This window comes from Centroberyx affinis, unplaced genomic scaffold (assembly GCF_046629955.1).
Source record: "Centroberyx affinis isolate AG114_WGS23_722 - 3 ecotype Tasmania unplaced genomic scaffold, CSIRO-AGI_Caff_v1 ptg006375l_1, whole genome shotgun sequence".
Lineage (NCBI taxonomy): Eukaryota > Metazoa > Chordata > Actinopteri > Beryciformes > Berycidae > Centroberyx > Centroberyx affinis.
Genome location: NW_027283236.1, coordinates 10001 through 25713, shown reverse-complemented (window position 1 = coordinate 25713; position 15713 = coordinate 10001). Strand labels below are relative to the sequence as shown.

The 15713-nt window shown below is 41.7% G+C and overlaps 1 protein-coding gene across 1 annotated transcript in view; it reads right to left on the bottom strand.

Annotated features, from left to right (window-relative positions):
- Nucleotides 1-668: 668 nt before the first annotated feature.
- LOC139638461 (microtubule cross-linking factor 2-like) overlaps nt 669-15713 on the bottom strand; it is a gene marked incomplete at its 3' end in the record, with an annotated part of 20895 nt that continues 5850 nt past the window's right edge. The window contains exons 3-4 of the mRNA XM_071512600.1: nt 2873-3022; nt 669-836 (exon numbers count right to left, since the gene is read on the bottom strand). Of these exons, the coding sequence (XP_071368701.1) occupies nt 669-836; nt 2873-3022 (318 nt within the window). The remainder of the gene's footprint in view (nt 837-2872; nt 3023-15713) is intronic.

Genomic DNA, 15713 nt, shown 5'->3' with positions numbered 1-15713 from the left:
TATACTGTATATCAAGCCAGCTGAAGTTTCTCGTCCCCTTTAATATTAGTCAGTGTCTGTTAATATTACAAATGTCTGCTGATAAGATCAGCTTGTAATTAAGCAGATTTACATTTCCTTGCGTTGTTGATTACTGCCTGCCTGCCTGCCTGCCTGCCTGGTGTGTGTGTGTGCTGCTGAAGGAGAATGTCTGCACTCACAAAATATGATTAAATGGGTTTTAATGCACAGCAGCAGTTGAAGAGACGAACGCGTTTCAGCACATTGCCTTAGTCAGCGTTTCCCTGCATTAGATGCATTAAAACCCATTCAATCATATTTTGTGAATGTGGACATTCTTCTCCAATACAATATATCAAAGAGTCTGCACCTTGTTTCTTTATGTTTTCAAGTGGAGTGTGCAAATTCTTCTTTTCATGTCTATATGGTATGTTAAGGTGAAATTGAGCCAAAACAGGCAGCTTCTTCAAGTAGCTTCTTTTCACCTGTCCGATCATCCGGTTAGCTTAAGTGTCAGCAAATCAATTGTCTGTGTGATTTATTACAAGTCAGCGGAGGGAATAAACTGATATAAAAACACGCAACATCCCTCCCAGCCATATATCCACCCATCCAGACAGTCAGCAAAGTAGCTATTCCACCCAAGGGACACGCAAGTTCAGCCAGACCAGAGCGGACCGGGCCGAGCAGACGGAGCCCCGGATCCCCTGCCAGCGAACCCAGCCATCCGTCCAACCCTGCCCCACATCAGGGGCCTGGTCCTGGGCCAAGGCCTCGACCGGCAGCCCCTGTACACTGGATCTTTGCTCCAGCCTCACCGCCTCTCTGGCTCTGGTCTGTATTCATATGATGGAGAAAAAAAACGAGACGGGGGAAAAAGATTGATAGAGGGAGAAGACACAAAAAGAGGGAGACAGATATAAGAACATAAAAAGGGAGACAGATATATCGATAGAGAGAGGGAGTCGAGATGCAAAGACAGAGGTAAAGAAAGGAGGAAACAAAAAAAGAAGAGAATACACTGCTTTTGTCTTCCCAAGCATGATTTTTTTTTTACAAGCTGTCAAAGACTAAAAAAAACAAAGAAATCACACTTGGGAACACAAAAAACAGTGTGCAGGTATTCTCTTCTTTTTTTGTGTTCATTTTTACTATCCAGCACCAGCAAAATAACATGGATGTGCCTGTGCTTTTTTTTGTTAAAAGAAAGGAGGAAAGACATGGAGAGAAAGAGAGAGAAATTGAGCACATACGAGAGAGAGAGAGAGAGAGAGAGAGAGAGAGAGAGAGAGAGAGAGGGAGGGAGAGAAGTAAAGATGTGGGCCCCATTTCATGCTTTTCACTCAGATTAGTGTGTTCAGCAGGAGGCCTTGGGGAAACAGCTGAGAGGTCATTCTAGCTTCCCTCGGAGCAGAACTGGGCAAAACATCAATTTAATTTATTTATTTCCCTTTCAACACAGTTCAACTCCAAATCCATTTTTGTTTATTTTCACTTCAACCGGGCCCCAGCATCAATTTTATTCTTCCTTTTCATTTCAGCGCTTTATTTGGCGTGACTGCTACACTTGGAATAACAAAGAAAACGTCCCTGGAGCGGCGGGAGAGTGACAGAAACGAAGTCAACGCTGGATGAGAACAGAGAGGTTCTCCTGTGGCTTCCAGTCAAACCGAGCACAGTAAACATCGCTTTCCAAAAGGCCAAAGTGAAGACAGGCTAAATAAAGAGCAGCTAAATGTCAATGTTTAGCTGAAAGACAAGAAGTTCCAATTAGGTTCAAACCCAAACAGAAACTTCCATCTGAACTTGCACCCTAGTAATCTACTACAACAAGAAAAAAAAGTGTTTACTTAACAGCACAACAGTGAATTTGGATAACTTCCGCCGGTGAGAAAAGAAAACTTTCTGCTGTTTATTGTGAAGAATAACTCGCTGGCACACTGAAAACACTCCCAAAAATTCTGCAATCTCGCTGTGGCTAACAAACAGTGCTGAGCTCAGGTGATAACAGTTTAGTTTGGCTCAAATTTGCATGGCTTATATATTTTTATACAGTATGGTAGAGCAAATATATTGTCCATCTCCTGCTGAGGATACTAGATGGTCACTTGTACATCGAGCTGTCCAAAAAGAATCCATCTTTACTTTAATAGCAGTTTTTCATCCATTCATTACGCAAATTACCCAACAGCTCATGTGAAAGCCACAACACTGGAAAGACATAATGGCATGGTCTGCCCACCAGGTTCAACTGAGTCTAACCCAGCTTGGCCTAGCTGGGACTTTGTGTAGCATGGTTTGGTTTGGAAGGCGGCAGTACAGTAGACACCTTGTCAGTCTCCTGTCCATCTCTTGCCCTCTGTGATCCTGAAGTCTGACCCTCAGCTTCCAAAACCATCACATCCCATCTGAACAAAGTCTAGCCCAGCACAGCACAGCCTAGCTCAGCATAGAATGACATGACTTGGATATTAGATTTCACCTTGTCTTTCTCCTACAGCACGACACGTTTGGTCACTTCTAGACTCTCAACTCTTGGTTTGTAAAACCCCAAATTTAGCCTGGTCCGACTCAGTCCAGACCAATCAGAATCACTTCTCTGCTACTTTGTGTTTATCTCCTGTTACAAGACCTCCGGGTTCTGCAGTCTGAACCTCAGTTCCTCGTTCTCCTGAAACTTAGGAAACTTAGGAAACACCTTCTCTGAAAACCCAACTAAAACAATCTCTTTGAAAGACCCGTTTGGCCACCTCCAGGTCTTGCAATATAACCCTCAATTCTTCCTTCTCCTACCCCAACTAAACCTATCGAACCTACTTTGGCCTTGCCTGGCCTGGCTCGATACGGCACAGTTTGGACATCGTCATCCTACCTTGTCGATCTCCTGCTGCAGCACCTGCTTGGCGACCTCCAGGTCCTGCAGCCGGACCCTCAGCTCCTCGTTCTCCTGCTCCAGGCGGCTCCTCTTCTTCTCCACGCTGTCCAGCTCGCTGTGGAGACGGATGGACACGTCCTTCGCCACCTGGGAGGGTGAGGAGGGAGGAAAGGAGGGAAGGAGGGAGGGAAGAATGGAGGGAAGGACAGAGGAAGCGAGGAAAGAGGAATTAATTCATTGTCGTGGACAAATAAACAAGTATAAAAAGGAACATGCTTTCTCTTCCAAGTGATATCACTACTGTGTGGGCATGATGAACCTTCTTCTCTGAAAGGAAATATGCCACAGTACATCATCGGAGCACAATGTTTTGGCTTAGGAGAGGCTGTGAATAACTCAGGTCCTAAGTGCCAAGTGCCGAAAACAATAACCTTAAAAGCCATCTTGGGATATTGCTCAGGAAATGACTGATTATATTACTAACGTGTGTTGTTCAGGTAAACAAAAGAGAGGATCTGAAGGCGCACAGATCATGTCCTCAGGATGTTGTCGGTTCAAATCTATCTCTAAGTGTTTATCATTCTTTCTCCAATTCCTATCCTTCCTATCAATCTTACTACTGTATATTCAGGGAGAGAAATTAACCCCAGTCTGCAGTCAAATGAAGTCTGTCATCTTTATCAGCAGGAACTTTCAACACGTACAAATCACTGCGGACGGAGGGGGAAAAAGTTTGTTTCCTGCCCCAAAACTACCTAATAAAGCAGAAAGGATATTAAAACTACTCTTGCAGGAACTAATCTCTAAAACATAAGTATGATCTCATGAAAGTCTAATCACTCCCCCCCCTCCCGAGGGTAACTGTTCATTAAAAGTTTCTAATGTCAAAGTGTCAAACAAAGTCAAGCAAACTCCCTGATGTCTCATACGAAAACAGCAGCAGGAAAAAAAAAATATCCGAAAGCCTCATTAAGGTTCAGGAAGTGATACGCAGTTATGACATTCATCTTTACCTCATGTTGTTTTTATAATACATGCAGTATATCAAAATCAAAACCACTTTATTGGATATGTACAGGAATTTGCCTTGGTGGCAGTGAAGTTGTTGGTTTTATCATTGTTTTTAAGTGTTAACTTTTCTTCCATTCAGGTTATAGCATTTTGTAACTTGGTTAAAGTCCTGATGTCAAAATTTCCAACACACCCAAAGTCAAGTTGTCCCAATAGATTGTATATAGTACGTTGGTATCTGAATAGTGGCTGTGTTATATAAATACAGTCACAAAAAAAGTCAACCATGGCCAAAGTCGAGCCAATTCTGTGATGTGTGTTGGGGAAATAAACAGAGGCTGGGTTGAAAAAAGCCCATATTGAACCACAGTGTTCATCCCTATAACTTGTGTTTGTTGTTATAATCTTTATATACCAGCATGCCTTCAAAATATCTCTGTTTTTCTATGATTGATGTCGCCAGAATCGCCTCATTTTGGGTGTGTTTTCTGTTAAATTGTTCTAGTAATAATGCCTCATAATGTCTGCTAGGAACATAACAGCAGTAAAAAGAGCAGAAAACCTCATTAAGGTTCATATTCAGTAATGATGATATTCATCTCTGGCTCATGCTGTACTACACACCTTATATTGGTATCTGGTGCTGTTGGTTTTATCATCGTTTTGGAAGTATTATCATTTGTTCCCTTCCTGTGGGAACATTTTGTAATTTGGTTAGGAAGTGTGCTTTACAAAAACAGGTGCACTCTTATAAATCCAAGGCTGATGGGCTGATATCAGGAAATTTGCAGCGCTCTCTAAGCTATTTGCAATAAGTGGAAGACAATTGCAAGACAACTGCAAAAGCTAGACAAAAGGAGAAAATGCATTTATCTGTGAATAATTGCTTTGATTACACAGTTTATGGCAGAACAAATTGTGCCGATTTGTGAAAATTGCGGTCCCTGTCATCTGTTTAACAAGATGCAAGAGGCTTTATGTGGCACTGTGACCGGTAAAAATCACAAACAGCATCATCTGAGCTGCCATTCTTAAACCTGACAGGGAAACAGAACTGTCAAGAACCCCACACACAGAAAAATAAAGGTGTGAACTGGAACCGAAAATGGTTCTTCGGAGAGATGCCATAGAAGAACCATTTCTGGGACCAAAAGAACCTTTCAGACCTTTTAACGTTCTTTAAACAACCACTTCTGCACTCCTTTGCTTCACAAAGAACCTTTCAAGAACCCTTTAATATCCCAAAGAACCTTATATAGTTCTTTGGGATATAAAAAGGTTCTTAATTCTTAGTTATTGGATGGTGGGTGATGGCATAAATGTGGAAAATAACCAAACCCCTCCATAGTATATATTCTAGGGCTGCAACTAACAATTATTTTCATTGTTGATTAATCTGTCGATTATTTGTTTGGTCTATAAAATGTCAGAAAATTGTGAAAAATGTGGATCAGTGTTTCCCAAAGCCCAAGATGACGTCCTCAAATGTCTTGTTTTGTCCACAACCCAAAGATATTCAGTTTACTGTCATAGAGGAGTAAAGAAACCAGAAAATATTCACATTTAAGAAGCTGGAATCAGAGAATTTTGACTTATTTTTCTTAAAAATTACTCAAACCGATTAATTGATTATCAAAAAAGTTGGTGATTAATTTAATAGTTGACAACTAATCGATTAATCGATTAATCGTTGCAGCACTAATATATTCTGCAATTGCAAATTAGGCTATACATGGGCAGATAAACAAAAACACAATGCAGGTGTCTAAGCAAAGTGCAGAAATGGTTCTTTAAAGAAATGGTTCTTCTATGGCATCACTCTGAAGAACCATTTTGGGTTCCAGTTTGCAGCTTTATTTTTCTGTGTGTAGATACAGCCACCAGGAGTTCTTCAACTCTGGGTCAGAGACCCCGCCGCAGGTCATGGGTCTGTTAGTGTCGGGTCGCAACATTACAGGAGCTAATGAGCCTGCGTCCCACAGCGAGACAAAATCTACTTTCCTACTCAGATGTTCAAGGAGTGTTCCTGTCCGTATCGCACTCAATCACTGCTCTTTGGTAATTAATACAGAAGATAGCAAGGTGCTCCAGCAGCAGATAAAACAGGTAATTTCTCTAATTAATGGCCACTTCATCTTCAAGCTGATTGATTAGGTTTTATTGAAACTAAATATGAAGGCTTTGATTCCAAAACGGTGTATGAGATTAGATGAAACTTGAATGATTCCCCGGGGGAATTTGGGTAAATGTATATGTCCATTTTTAGAGAAAACGGTTTGTATGAAATTCATCGCTTAATAGTTCATAAATGTAGACGCTTCCAAACTCAACAATGTTTTTACCTGGTGGGCAAAGGTCTTTAAGTGTTTTCCTGTAATAAATTATACTTTCCTGTCAATAATCATTTTGTGAGAGTAGGTGTTTGGAGCAAAACTTTTAGTATACTTTAATTGGGAGCCAGTTTAAGGGGATTAAGGAGTCTCAGATGTAAACAAAAAGTGACAACACACGATCACATCACATGTCAGACCGGCTGATGCTGCTGTATGTCACCACATGGGCAGCTTCATTTGACTATATGGAAAAAAGGGTGAAAGGTCGGTCCATTCACAGCACAGCAAACACTTCCTAAGAGACAACCTGGTTATCTCTATATGTCCAAATGACTTTCACTATATGTTTCAGTAGCCCAACGTATGAGTTTCATTCCAAAATATGACAGAATTTGAGAAGTGTCAACCGCTCTTACTAAATGACCGAAAAGCAAAACAAACTACAATGCAGAGCCCAAATGAATGATTGTGTGTGTGTGTGTGTGTGTGTGGTGTCTGCGTATCCACATGATTCATGCTTGTACAATTTGTTTCTGTGTGTGCTTGTGTGTGTGTGTGTGTGTGTGTGTGTGTGTGTGTGTGACCGGTCAACTGAAAAACTCCTACTAGTACAATTTGTAATTGTGTGTGTTTTTGTGTCTGAATGAGTGTGAATGTTTGTGTGTTTGTACATCTGTGTGTGCATCTTTGTGTGTGTGTGTGTGTGTGTGTGTGTGTGTGTGTGTGTGTGTGTGTGTGTGTGTGTGTGTGTGTGTGTCTTTGTGTATATGTGTCTGAACCAGTGCCAGTGTGCAGCTGAGTCCCACAATGCCCCTCTGTGCTGCCCACTCTCACTCTAACCATTGGCTCCCTAAGCTCCACCACGCTCCAATTCATGCCTAAATGTGTGTGTGTGTGTGTGTGTGTATTTCTTCTTCTTCTCTCTGTACATTGCCTCTTCTTTCTCTCCTCCATTCAGCTTCTCTCCCTTGTTTCAACAGTTCCTAATAGTTGCCCTTGTCCTCATTTCATCTCAATCCCCTGCCTCCTTCTCTTCCCTTTTCCCCTCCTCCTCTTTTTATTCTGTTTCTCATTTGTCTGCCTGTTTACATCTCTGTTTTACCCCAACAGTCACTCACTTACCTCTTAACCTCTTATTTTATTTCCTTTTAGAATATTTAAGTAATTGCTATAGCAACATAGAGATTCAACCTATATCCAGTAAATGAAATATTTTCCATCGTCTGTTCTAAACAGCTGGAGTCTGGTAGCTCTTTCCTGGGAAAGATCCTCTGCTGTTTCCAGTTTGTTTAGAATAAACAGAAGAAGAAGAATTGGTTCGTTAGCATGAGCGGCTCCCTCTCCTCTTTCATTCTTTCTTTCGTTCTTTCTTTCGTTCTTTCTCTTTTATTCCCTGTCTGAGACTGACTGTGTGTTCAGATCAATAGCTTCACTTCATGCTGGTCAGGGTTTGTATTTTAAAACACAAGAGTCTTAATTCTTAATGTGCGTTGGCTGGAGGCTCCCAATGCTTAATGTGGATTGGATCGGTAGGGGTGTGTGTGTGTGTGTGTGTGTGTGTGTGTGTGTGTGTGTGTGTGTGTGTTGGGGGGGGGGAGTTGGCACATCAGAGTGATTGATTACCGCTGTGTGCTTAATGTTGATTGGTGCATCTATAAGAGCTTTTATTAATGGGCTGTTAACACCACTACAACTTTATGGGCCTTCCTCTCTCCTCCTCCTCCTCTTCGACTCCTCTTTCTCTCCTCCTCCCTCTATTTCTTCTCCTTCTCCTCCTCCTCTCCTCACTTCTATAATGCCCTCTTCTTAAATACCCCTTTGTCTGCCTTTGACTCCTAATAAAATGCTGTATTGTTCTTCTATGTTAAAGGTAAACGTGAAGGAATTCAGCACCATTGAGGCTGCAGTCTTACCCGGCAACAGAGCTATAGGATGTAATTAGCATTCAATCAGTGTGCCGGAGAGCTGGGTGAGAAAATGAGTGTGTGTGTGTGTCTGTGTGTGTGTGTATGTGGTAGAAAGAGAGCGAGTGTGTGTGTGTGTGTGAGAGAGAGTAAGGAATCAAGAAAGAAGAAAAGAAAAACAGAAAAGACACAAGCAGAGAGAGAGAGAGGACGAGGAGAGGAGAGTTCTTGTTGGTTGCATTATGGTTGAGTCCCTCACTCACAGCCCAAACACACACACAAACACACACACACACACACACACACACACACACACAAACACACACACACACACACACACACACACAGTACACACTTGCCACAAGGCAAACAGTAATATCATTCAGTGAGCGGCAGTTAGCAATCAAAAGGATCTCTTTCAAGTATGTTGTGTGGGCTCAATGTGTGTGTGTATTTTCTGTGTGTGTGTGTGTGTGTGTGTGTGTGTGTGTTTGTATGTGTGTGGTTGTGTGTTTGATTGCGTGCAACAACCAGAATCCTGTTCCTCCTGTTATGCAGCCTGTCAGCACTTAGACCGCACACACACTCACACACACACACACACAGCTGTCATGCTCCCATAACGGTCGTACTTCTAACGACTTCCCTCCCTGTAGATTTTATCACAGAGGTTTTACATGCAGCCAGTAAAACCCAATGTGTGTGTGTGTGTGTGTGTGTGTGTGTGTGTGTGTGTGTGTGTGTGTGTGTGTTTGTGTGTGTGTGTGTGTGTGTGTGTGTGTGTGTGTGTGTGTGTGTGTGTGTGTGTGAGACTGTTTTTGTGGGGGGAGGGGAGGGGAGATACAGCCACCACATCTTACTCGTAACAAAAACTATCTCTCTGTATCTCTCGAGGAACGTGATAGAGCGTATAAAAACAAAAAAAGCAATAAGTTACTAATTACCACTAAAAAGTAATCTGAGTACATGTCACACCCAACACTGGTTGATTAAATAAGCCTGTATTCAACTTTAAAACAATGTCATACTTGTATTACTGTAATCTGCTCATGATAATTGCTGGTTTCCAGGGAGTTCTGGTTAAAAACAAACTCTTTTTCCGATTATTTTGGGATTGTGATCACTTCTCCTTTCCCAGCTTTCTGCATTGATTCTCCCATTAACTGCATGTGAGTGAGTTTAATTTACAGGGTAACATTTGGACTGATAACATTTCTCTTTTCCCCACACCTCAGTTCTCTGCAATGTTGTTTTTTGTCAAACCCAGTAAGAACACGAACATCTTCATCAATACAAACCTCTAATGTAGTTCTAATAGTCTTCCTATGTGCGGTTTTGTCCACCTCAGTGTGTTTCAGCTTCCTGCGGCGGTTTGATTGAGTCACTCATTTGGTTGTTATGAATAGTCTTTGAATGTGTAGTTTTGTTTACCTCAGCTCTCTGTGCTGCTTCTGTCCAAGCTGTTGTTTATCAAATCACAGACTGTGGCTTCATGCTGGGGAATGATGGAGAATGATGACTCCGCTAAAACCGCAAAGCAGCTCAGGTCTTCCTGGCCTCGACCTCGGATGTGACAATATTGTATTTTTTAACGAGCTATGAAATGTGCTTACAGAGTACGAGACTCTTCTATAGCCTACAAGTATTGACTGTCCACTGTTTAGCTGAACCACTCAATTTATCATAGGAGAGAGAAGTGCAGAGTCAGCTGTGAGCTGCATGGACAGATAAGGAGTGTTTTGGGAACTGTCTTTCACAACCGAACAGACCAGTGGTTCTAAAGATATGGCTCAGGACCCAAAATGGACTGCTGGTCTGTTTGCAGTGGGTCCACACTGTGAGTGTGTTTTGGCTCCCAGCAACCGCATGTGACATTATCATGGAGGTCTACTAGAGAGCTGGCTGAGTGCAAATAATGTTTAAATATAACAACCAGGCTAGAAACAGAGAGCTAGCTGAAAAAGCTTGTTGTGGTGTGGCTGTATGACAATTCAGTACTGTTAGTGGATAGTGTGATAAGGTGGATTTGTTTCCAAATGTAGGTTACTGTGACACAGTAAACTGTCTTGTCTTTAGCCCTAGTCTCTACTCCAAAACACTCTGAGTTGTAGCTTGAGAAGAGTCAGCTCAGTTAACCTGAACAAACTGTTAGCTAGCTAACTAGCCAGCAGGCTCATTTAGCAAAGCAAATTTAGAAACATAATCAGCTGTTCATAGCTATTGTTGCCCAAGAGCTGACGACCTCCAACATGGCCGCCACCGGATGTGTTACGTCTGTACCGAGGGTGTTGTGAGTTAAGGGAGTGGTGGATGTCTTGGATGGCTCCAAAATGGGGCTGGTCCCAAAAGTGTTAAGAGGGTTTTCCTGCGGTTTTATGACAGTTTTATGTGTCCATGTCACGCCTCGTCGGGGCTGGAGTTCCACAGAGAGGCTAGGTCACACTGGGCTGGAGATATTCATGGGCCATCTGGGAGTGTGTTTTATTGCTGTGTTTTGTAGATCAACTCTCTGTATATATCTGTATCACGGGTTTCCTGCATCCCCGTCAATTCATTACTGCTGTTTTTGCGCTAAGTGGAAGCTGTCAGCGTTCATGACAAGAAGAAATTGCTTTACAGCCCTGGAACCAAACCAAGTCAGTTATAATACATCATAACATGCCAAGCATGTAAGAGTATCAATGGGATAATCAGCTCCTCATAAGCAGGTCCAAACAAAATCTCAGATTGCCAAAATAATTGCCATCATGCACACAAAATCATGATTTATGCGATTAGGATTCCATTAGAGATTTTCCATGAATTTTCAGTCATAAAATATAAAATAAATATAATGTTTGCACTTTCCATTTGTGCCTGCTCTAAAGATGAAAGGTTTTTGCAGGATGCTGTCAATAGAGTATAAATCCGGGATAACACTAGAGTTGATGCTTGATGTTGATGCTGCTGACCCTCCTGACGTCCATCCAACACTCTCTCCCTCTCAGCACTCATTTGGAGGACATTACATCACCAGTAATCTGCTTCATGTCTATATATAAAACCATTATGTGTGAAAGAGAGAGGGCTAGTCGCATGACAGCTGCTCCAGAAGTGACTGTAATCTATCAGTCTTTGCATGAGAAGGGAGGGAGAGAGAGGGAGGGAGAGGGAGAGAGAGAGAGAGAGAGAGAGAGAGAGAGAGAGAGAGAGAGGGAGAGGGTGATGGAATGTGATGAATTCCCACAATGCTTAGCAGTTGTTACGTAGACTTACAGTACATGCCTACATCAATTCCATCATCCATCCAGTAGTACCAGCACAAACAGTTGTAGTAGTTATAGTTGCAATAGTATTAGTATAGTATTAGTAGTAGCGGTATTGCTAGTTGCAGTTGTACTAGATGTTGCAGTAGTAGTAACAGTAGTATTACTTGTAGTAGTAGAAGTAGTAGTATTAATATTAGTGGTTGCAGTAGTACTTGAAGTGTCAATAGTAGTAGCAGTAGCTATAATATGAGCAGAAACAGTAGTAGTGGCAGTAGTAGCAGTAGCACTGTTAGAAGCAGTAGTAGTATTAAAGTTGTAGTTGTAGTATAGTATTAATGAAGTAGTATGGTACTGGTAGTAGTAGTAGTTGTAGAGGCAGTAGCAGTAGCAGTAATTGTAGCCTAATTGTAGTAGCAGTGGTAATAGGAGTAGCAGTAGAAGTGGCAATAGTACTAGTAGAAACAGTAGTAGTGGTAATAGCAGCAGTAGTACTGTTAGAAGCAGCAGTATTAATATTGTAGTTGTAGTACTGTTGGTGGTGTAGTAGTCATTGTAGTAGAAGCAGTACCAATAATAGTAGTGGTAGTAGTAGTAGTACTGTTAGAAGCAGTAGTATTATGAGGGAGACGATTTCCGGTGAGTTGACTTATCACAAGATTTGAATAGTTTTGCAATTCAAAACAAAACTCGTCTGTCCCTTTCTCCCTCTGTCTCTCCTTCCATCCACTCATCCATCTCATCCATCTAGTTTCTGAAGTGATTACTAAACTCACCAGACTGAGAATCTAACTCTGAATAACTAACATGTGAATGTGTTGCATGTTGTTCACTGTTGTGTAGGATGCATACTGTTGTTTTATGCATCACACACAATGTCACAGTTGCACGTAATCAATTTATCTCCCTCCCTCCCTATTCCTATCCATTTCAATTTGATCCTATTTTAGTCTACTGATGGCCTGATATCCAAGACCAGTATCAATATGAATATTAATATCAATATCAATATCAATATCAGTGTATCCAGTGCAGACCTACTGTAGGGAAAGTAGTAATTGTCCCATTTGAATACTTGAAAAAAACAAAAACCCTTTCCTACACATCTGGTTTGATCTGTAATCCAGTCATAGTACAAGCAACTTCATAGAGTTCACAGAGCAAATGAATCATCAACATTTGGTCTGATGCACACACACAAACACACACACACACATACACACATACACACACACACACACACACAAACACACACACGGAAACCACAGTTCCTACTGTCAGTGCCGATGTTAGGTATGACACCCACATGGAAACTGCACTTCCTACAGTGTGTGTGACACATGGTGCGGGAGGAGGAGGGGCCGGGGGGAGGGGGGGGGGGTGTATGCGTGTCAAACAGAGAGAGAAAGAGAGAGAGAGAGAGAGAGAGAGAGAGAGAGGTATAAGCAACACTTTCCTGGAGCTCATATAGTACAACGTGCATCCAATTTTAGCTTGCTCGCTCTCTCTCTCTCCCTCTCTCTCTCTCTCTCTCTCTCTCTCACACACACACACACACACACACACACACACACACACACACACCACACTCACACACATAGCGTGCATAACATATGGAGATGAGGCTGTGAGCTGGCTCTCTCCTGATAAATGTACCGGATACTGCTGCTTCCCAGCTCTAATCTAATGACTGTGTGTGTGTGTGTGTGTGTGTGTGTGAGAGAGAGAGAAAGAGAGAGAGAGGTGAAGCCCTCCCCACACACCTTCTGTCACTCCTTGTTTATATTTTTCCTTTGGTGTGTGATGAAGATCCTAACCTACTCTATCAGAAGAAGCCTGGCCTCCTCTCTCTCTCTCCCTCACTCTCACACACACACACACACACACACACAAACACACACTGCTGCATAGCAACAGCTGATATATCTGCGGTGTGGTGTTGGTGTGAAATTCTCAGGAAGGAGGAATGGAGGAATGAGGGGGAGAGAAGGACGACAGAGAAAAGGTGGGATGAGGATAGAAATAAAGAGAGGGGAGAAACAAAGAGGAGAGCAAAGATAGGACACATCAGAGCTAAATTTACACTTACTGGATATATGTATAATATTTACATTACAAATGGCACATACTGTACACAGGTGCCATATGCAGTGTAAATATTATACACAGCAGCAGTAAAGCTGTCCTGCATTACCCTGCCTGCTGCAGGAGTCTGGTCTCTCCTTATTTGGAAGATACAGACTGCAGTGTGTTTTCCTCTCCTTTCCTTTTCTCTCTCTCTCTCTCTCTCTCTCTCTCTCTCTCTTGTGTTGTGAAAGTCTACTTCAGTGCACTTCAAGCTAACATTTTTTTTTATTATTATTATAGTTTTTTAGTTTGTTTTTTTAGTTTTTAGCATTTTCTGAGGACAAAGTCTTGGAGCAAATAGAAATGTCTCTTTTGGATCCTGGGCTTATCTAATATAATAATGGCCATATAACTTAATGCTAATGACATTGTTGTAACAATACCAAAATTTTGACTTTACCATTTGTGCCCAGATTTTTTCAAAGGTTCCATGTATTGATTTTCAGATTTCATGTTATTTGACAGGAAAGAGGTGGAACACTCGTTTCTCTTCTTGAAAGCCTTTAATTTGGTTGTTTTCCTCACACGTCATTAGCATATAAAACCCATATAACATCTAGAAAATATTTACAGAGGGAAAATCACATCTATACACTTTACCAACTATAGTTCTGGGTGGGTTAAATGGGTTGAAGCTGGTTAAAATGCAGTAATCACACAGGTAAACTTGTGATTACTAAGCTAGATATTTAGCCAGTGGCTAACAGAAACTAAAATGGAGTTTCCCCTGAGACAAATTTAGCTGATGCACAACTTCCCCTGCTCTCCAGTGTGAGCAGAGAAACATCACTTATGTCATCTGGAGCATGACTTTTTGGTGAAAAAGTATGGCAAACGTGTGTAAATACAAACACATTTTTACAAGGATTTACACCGTTGACTGTGAATTTCATGCAAGCTAACGATCATAAATGTGACGTAAAACATAAAAAACAGAGTACTGGCTCTGGAAAAACTCTAGCTTAGTGATTTTTTCAGGTCAGTATGGTTGTTGGGTTTTTTTTTTTAATTGATAATATTTAGAAAGTGTAAATATACCAGTCTGAAACAGTAGAAGAAGTAGTCCTGGCCTGTTCACTGTCTGCCCTTTAAGGCTGATGCAAAACTAATTCTCACTGGAAACACACTGCAGAACCACTGTGTTGACATCATGAGAATCCTAACAACCATTTCCTCTGTGTGTGTGTGTGTGTGTGTGTCTGTGTGTGCGTGTGTCCAGATGTCTGTAGCCTGTGGGAATGAGAGCAGTGTGTGAGTGGAACAGGAAATGATGTCAGAAATTCTCACAGACGGAGATCCTGACGGCCACATGACCCCTGACCCCCCCACAACGCAACACACACACACACACACACACATCCAAACAGACACACAGAGTTACTCAATCAGAACAATTAGAGCATGTGATGCATACAAATAAAAGCATATGATTATTCCACAAAATAGTCATGTGACACACACACACACACACACACACACACATCTTCCCATTTCTCAATTTCTCATCCTCATCCTATCTTCCCTCCATCTATCCGTCTCACCATCCCCCATCCACTCCCTAGAGGAGCGCAAAAGGTCACGTGAACAACCCTGTGTGTGTGTGTGTGTGTGTGTGTGTGCACATTTGGCTAGGTAAGTGCATTTGCATGTGTGTGTGTATGTATGTATGTGTGTGTGTGTGTGTGTGTGTGTGTCTGAGTCACCAAATCAGGGCCTCACAGCATCAACTGTAGTTTAAGCCAATTAGTAGAGTAAAGCAGCTTGAAGCCTCCAGCTGATCAGTCAGTCCAGGTCAAGTTGGACCCAACAGATGACTCAACACAAGGCGCTGTGACTTGACTTAGATGTAAACAATCACATAAAACGGCAAAAATTGTATTTATAACACCAGTAAGTCTTTACAATTCTGCTTCTATCATGCACTACTTCTTCTCCTCTTGATAAAAGTGTATCCTTGCACCCTGGCAGCTCGGTGAGGCAGGGCCATGTGGTCGAGATGTCATCGCTTACAGTCCAGCTTATTACTTTCGTCACATCTAATCCAATTTCTCTTCCATCTTTTTTTACACTGTAGGCTGCACTACTTCAATAAGTAGAATAAACTTAAGAATAAAGAGTAAACTTTCCACGAAACAGGAAGACTTTTGTGGAAACAGTACAGTAGGCATGGGACGATATGAAAATTTCATGTCACGATTATCCCGATAATCATCAAAAT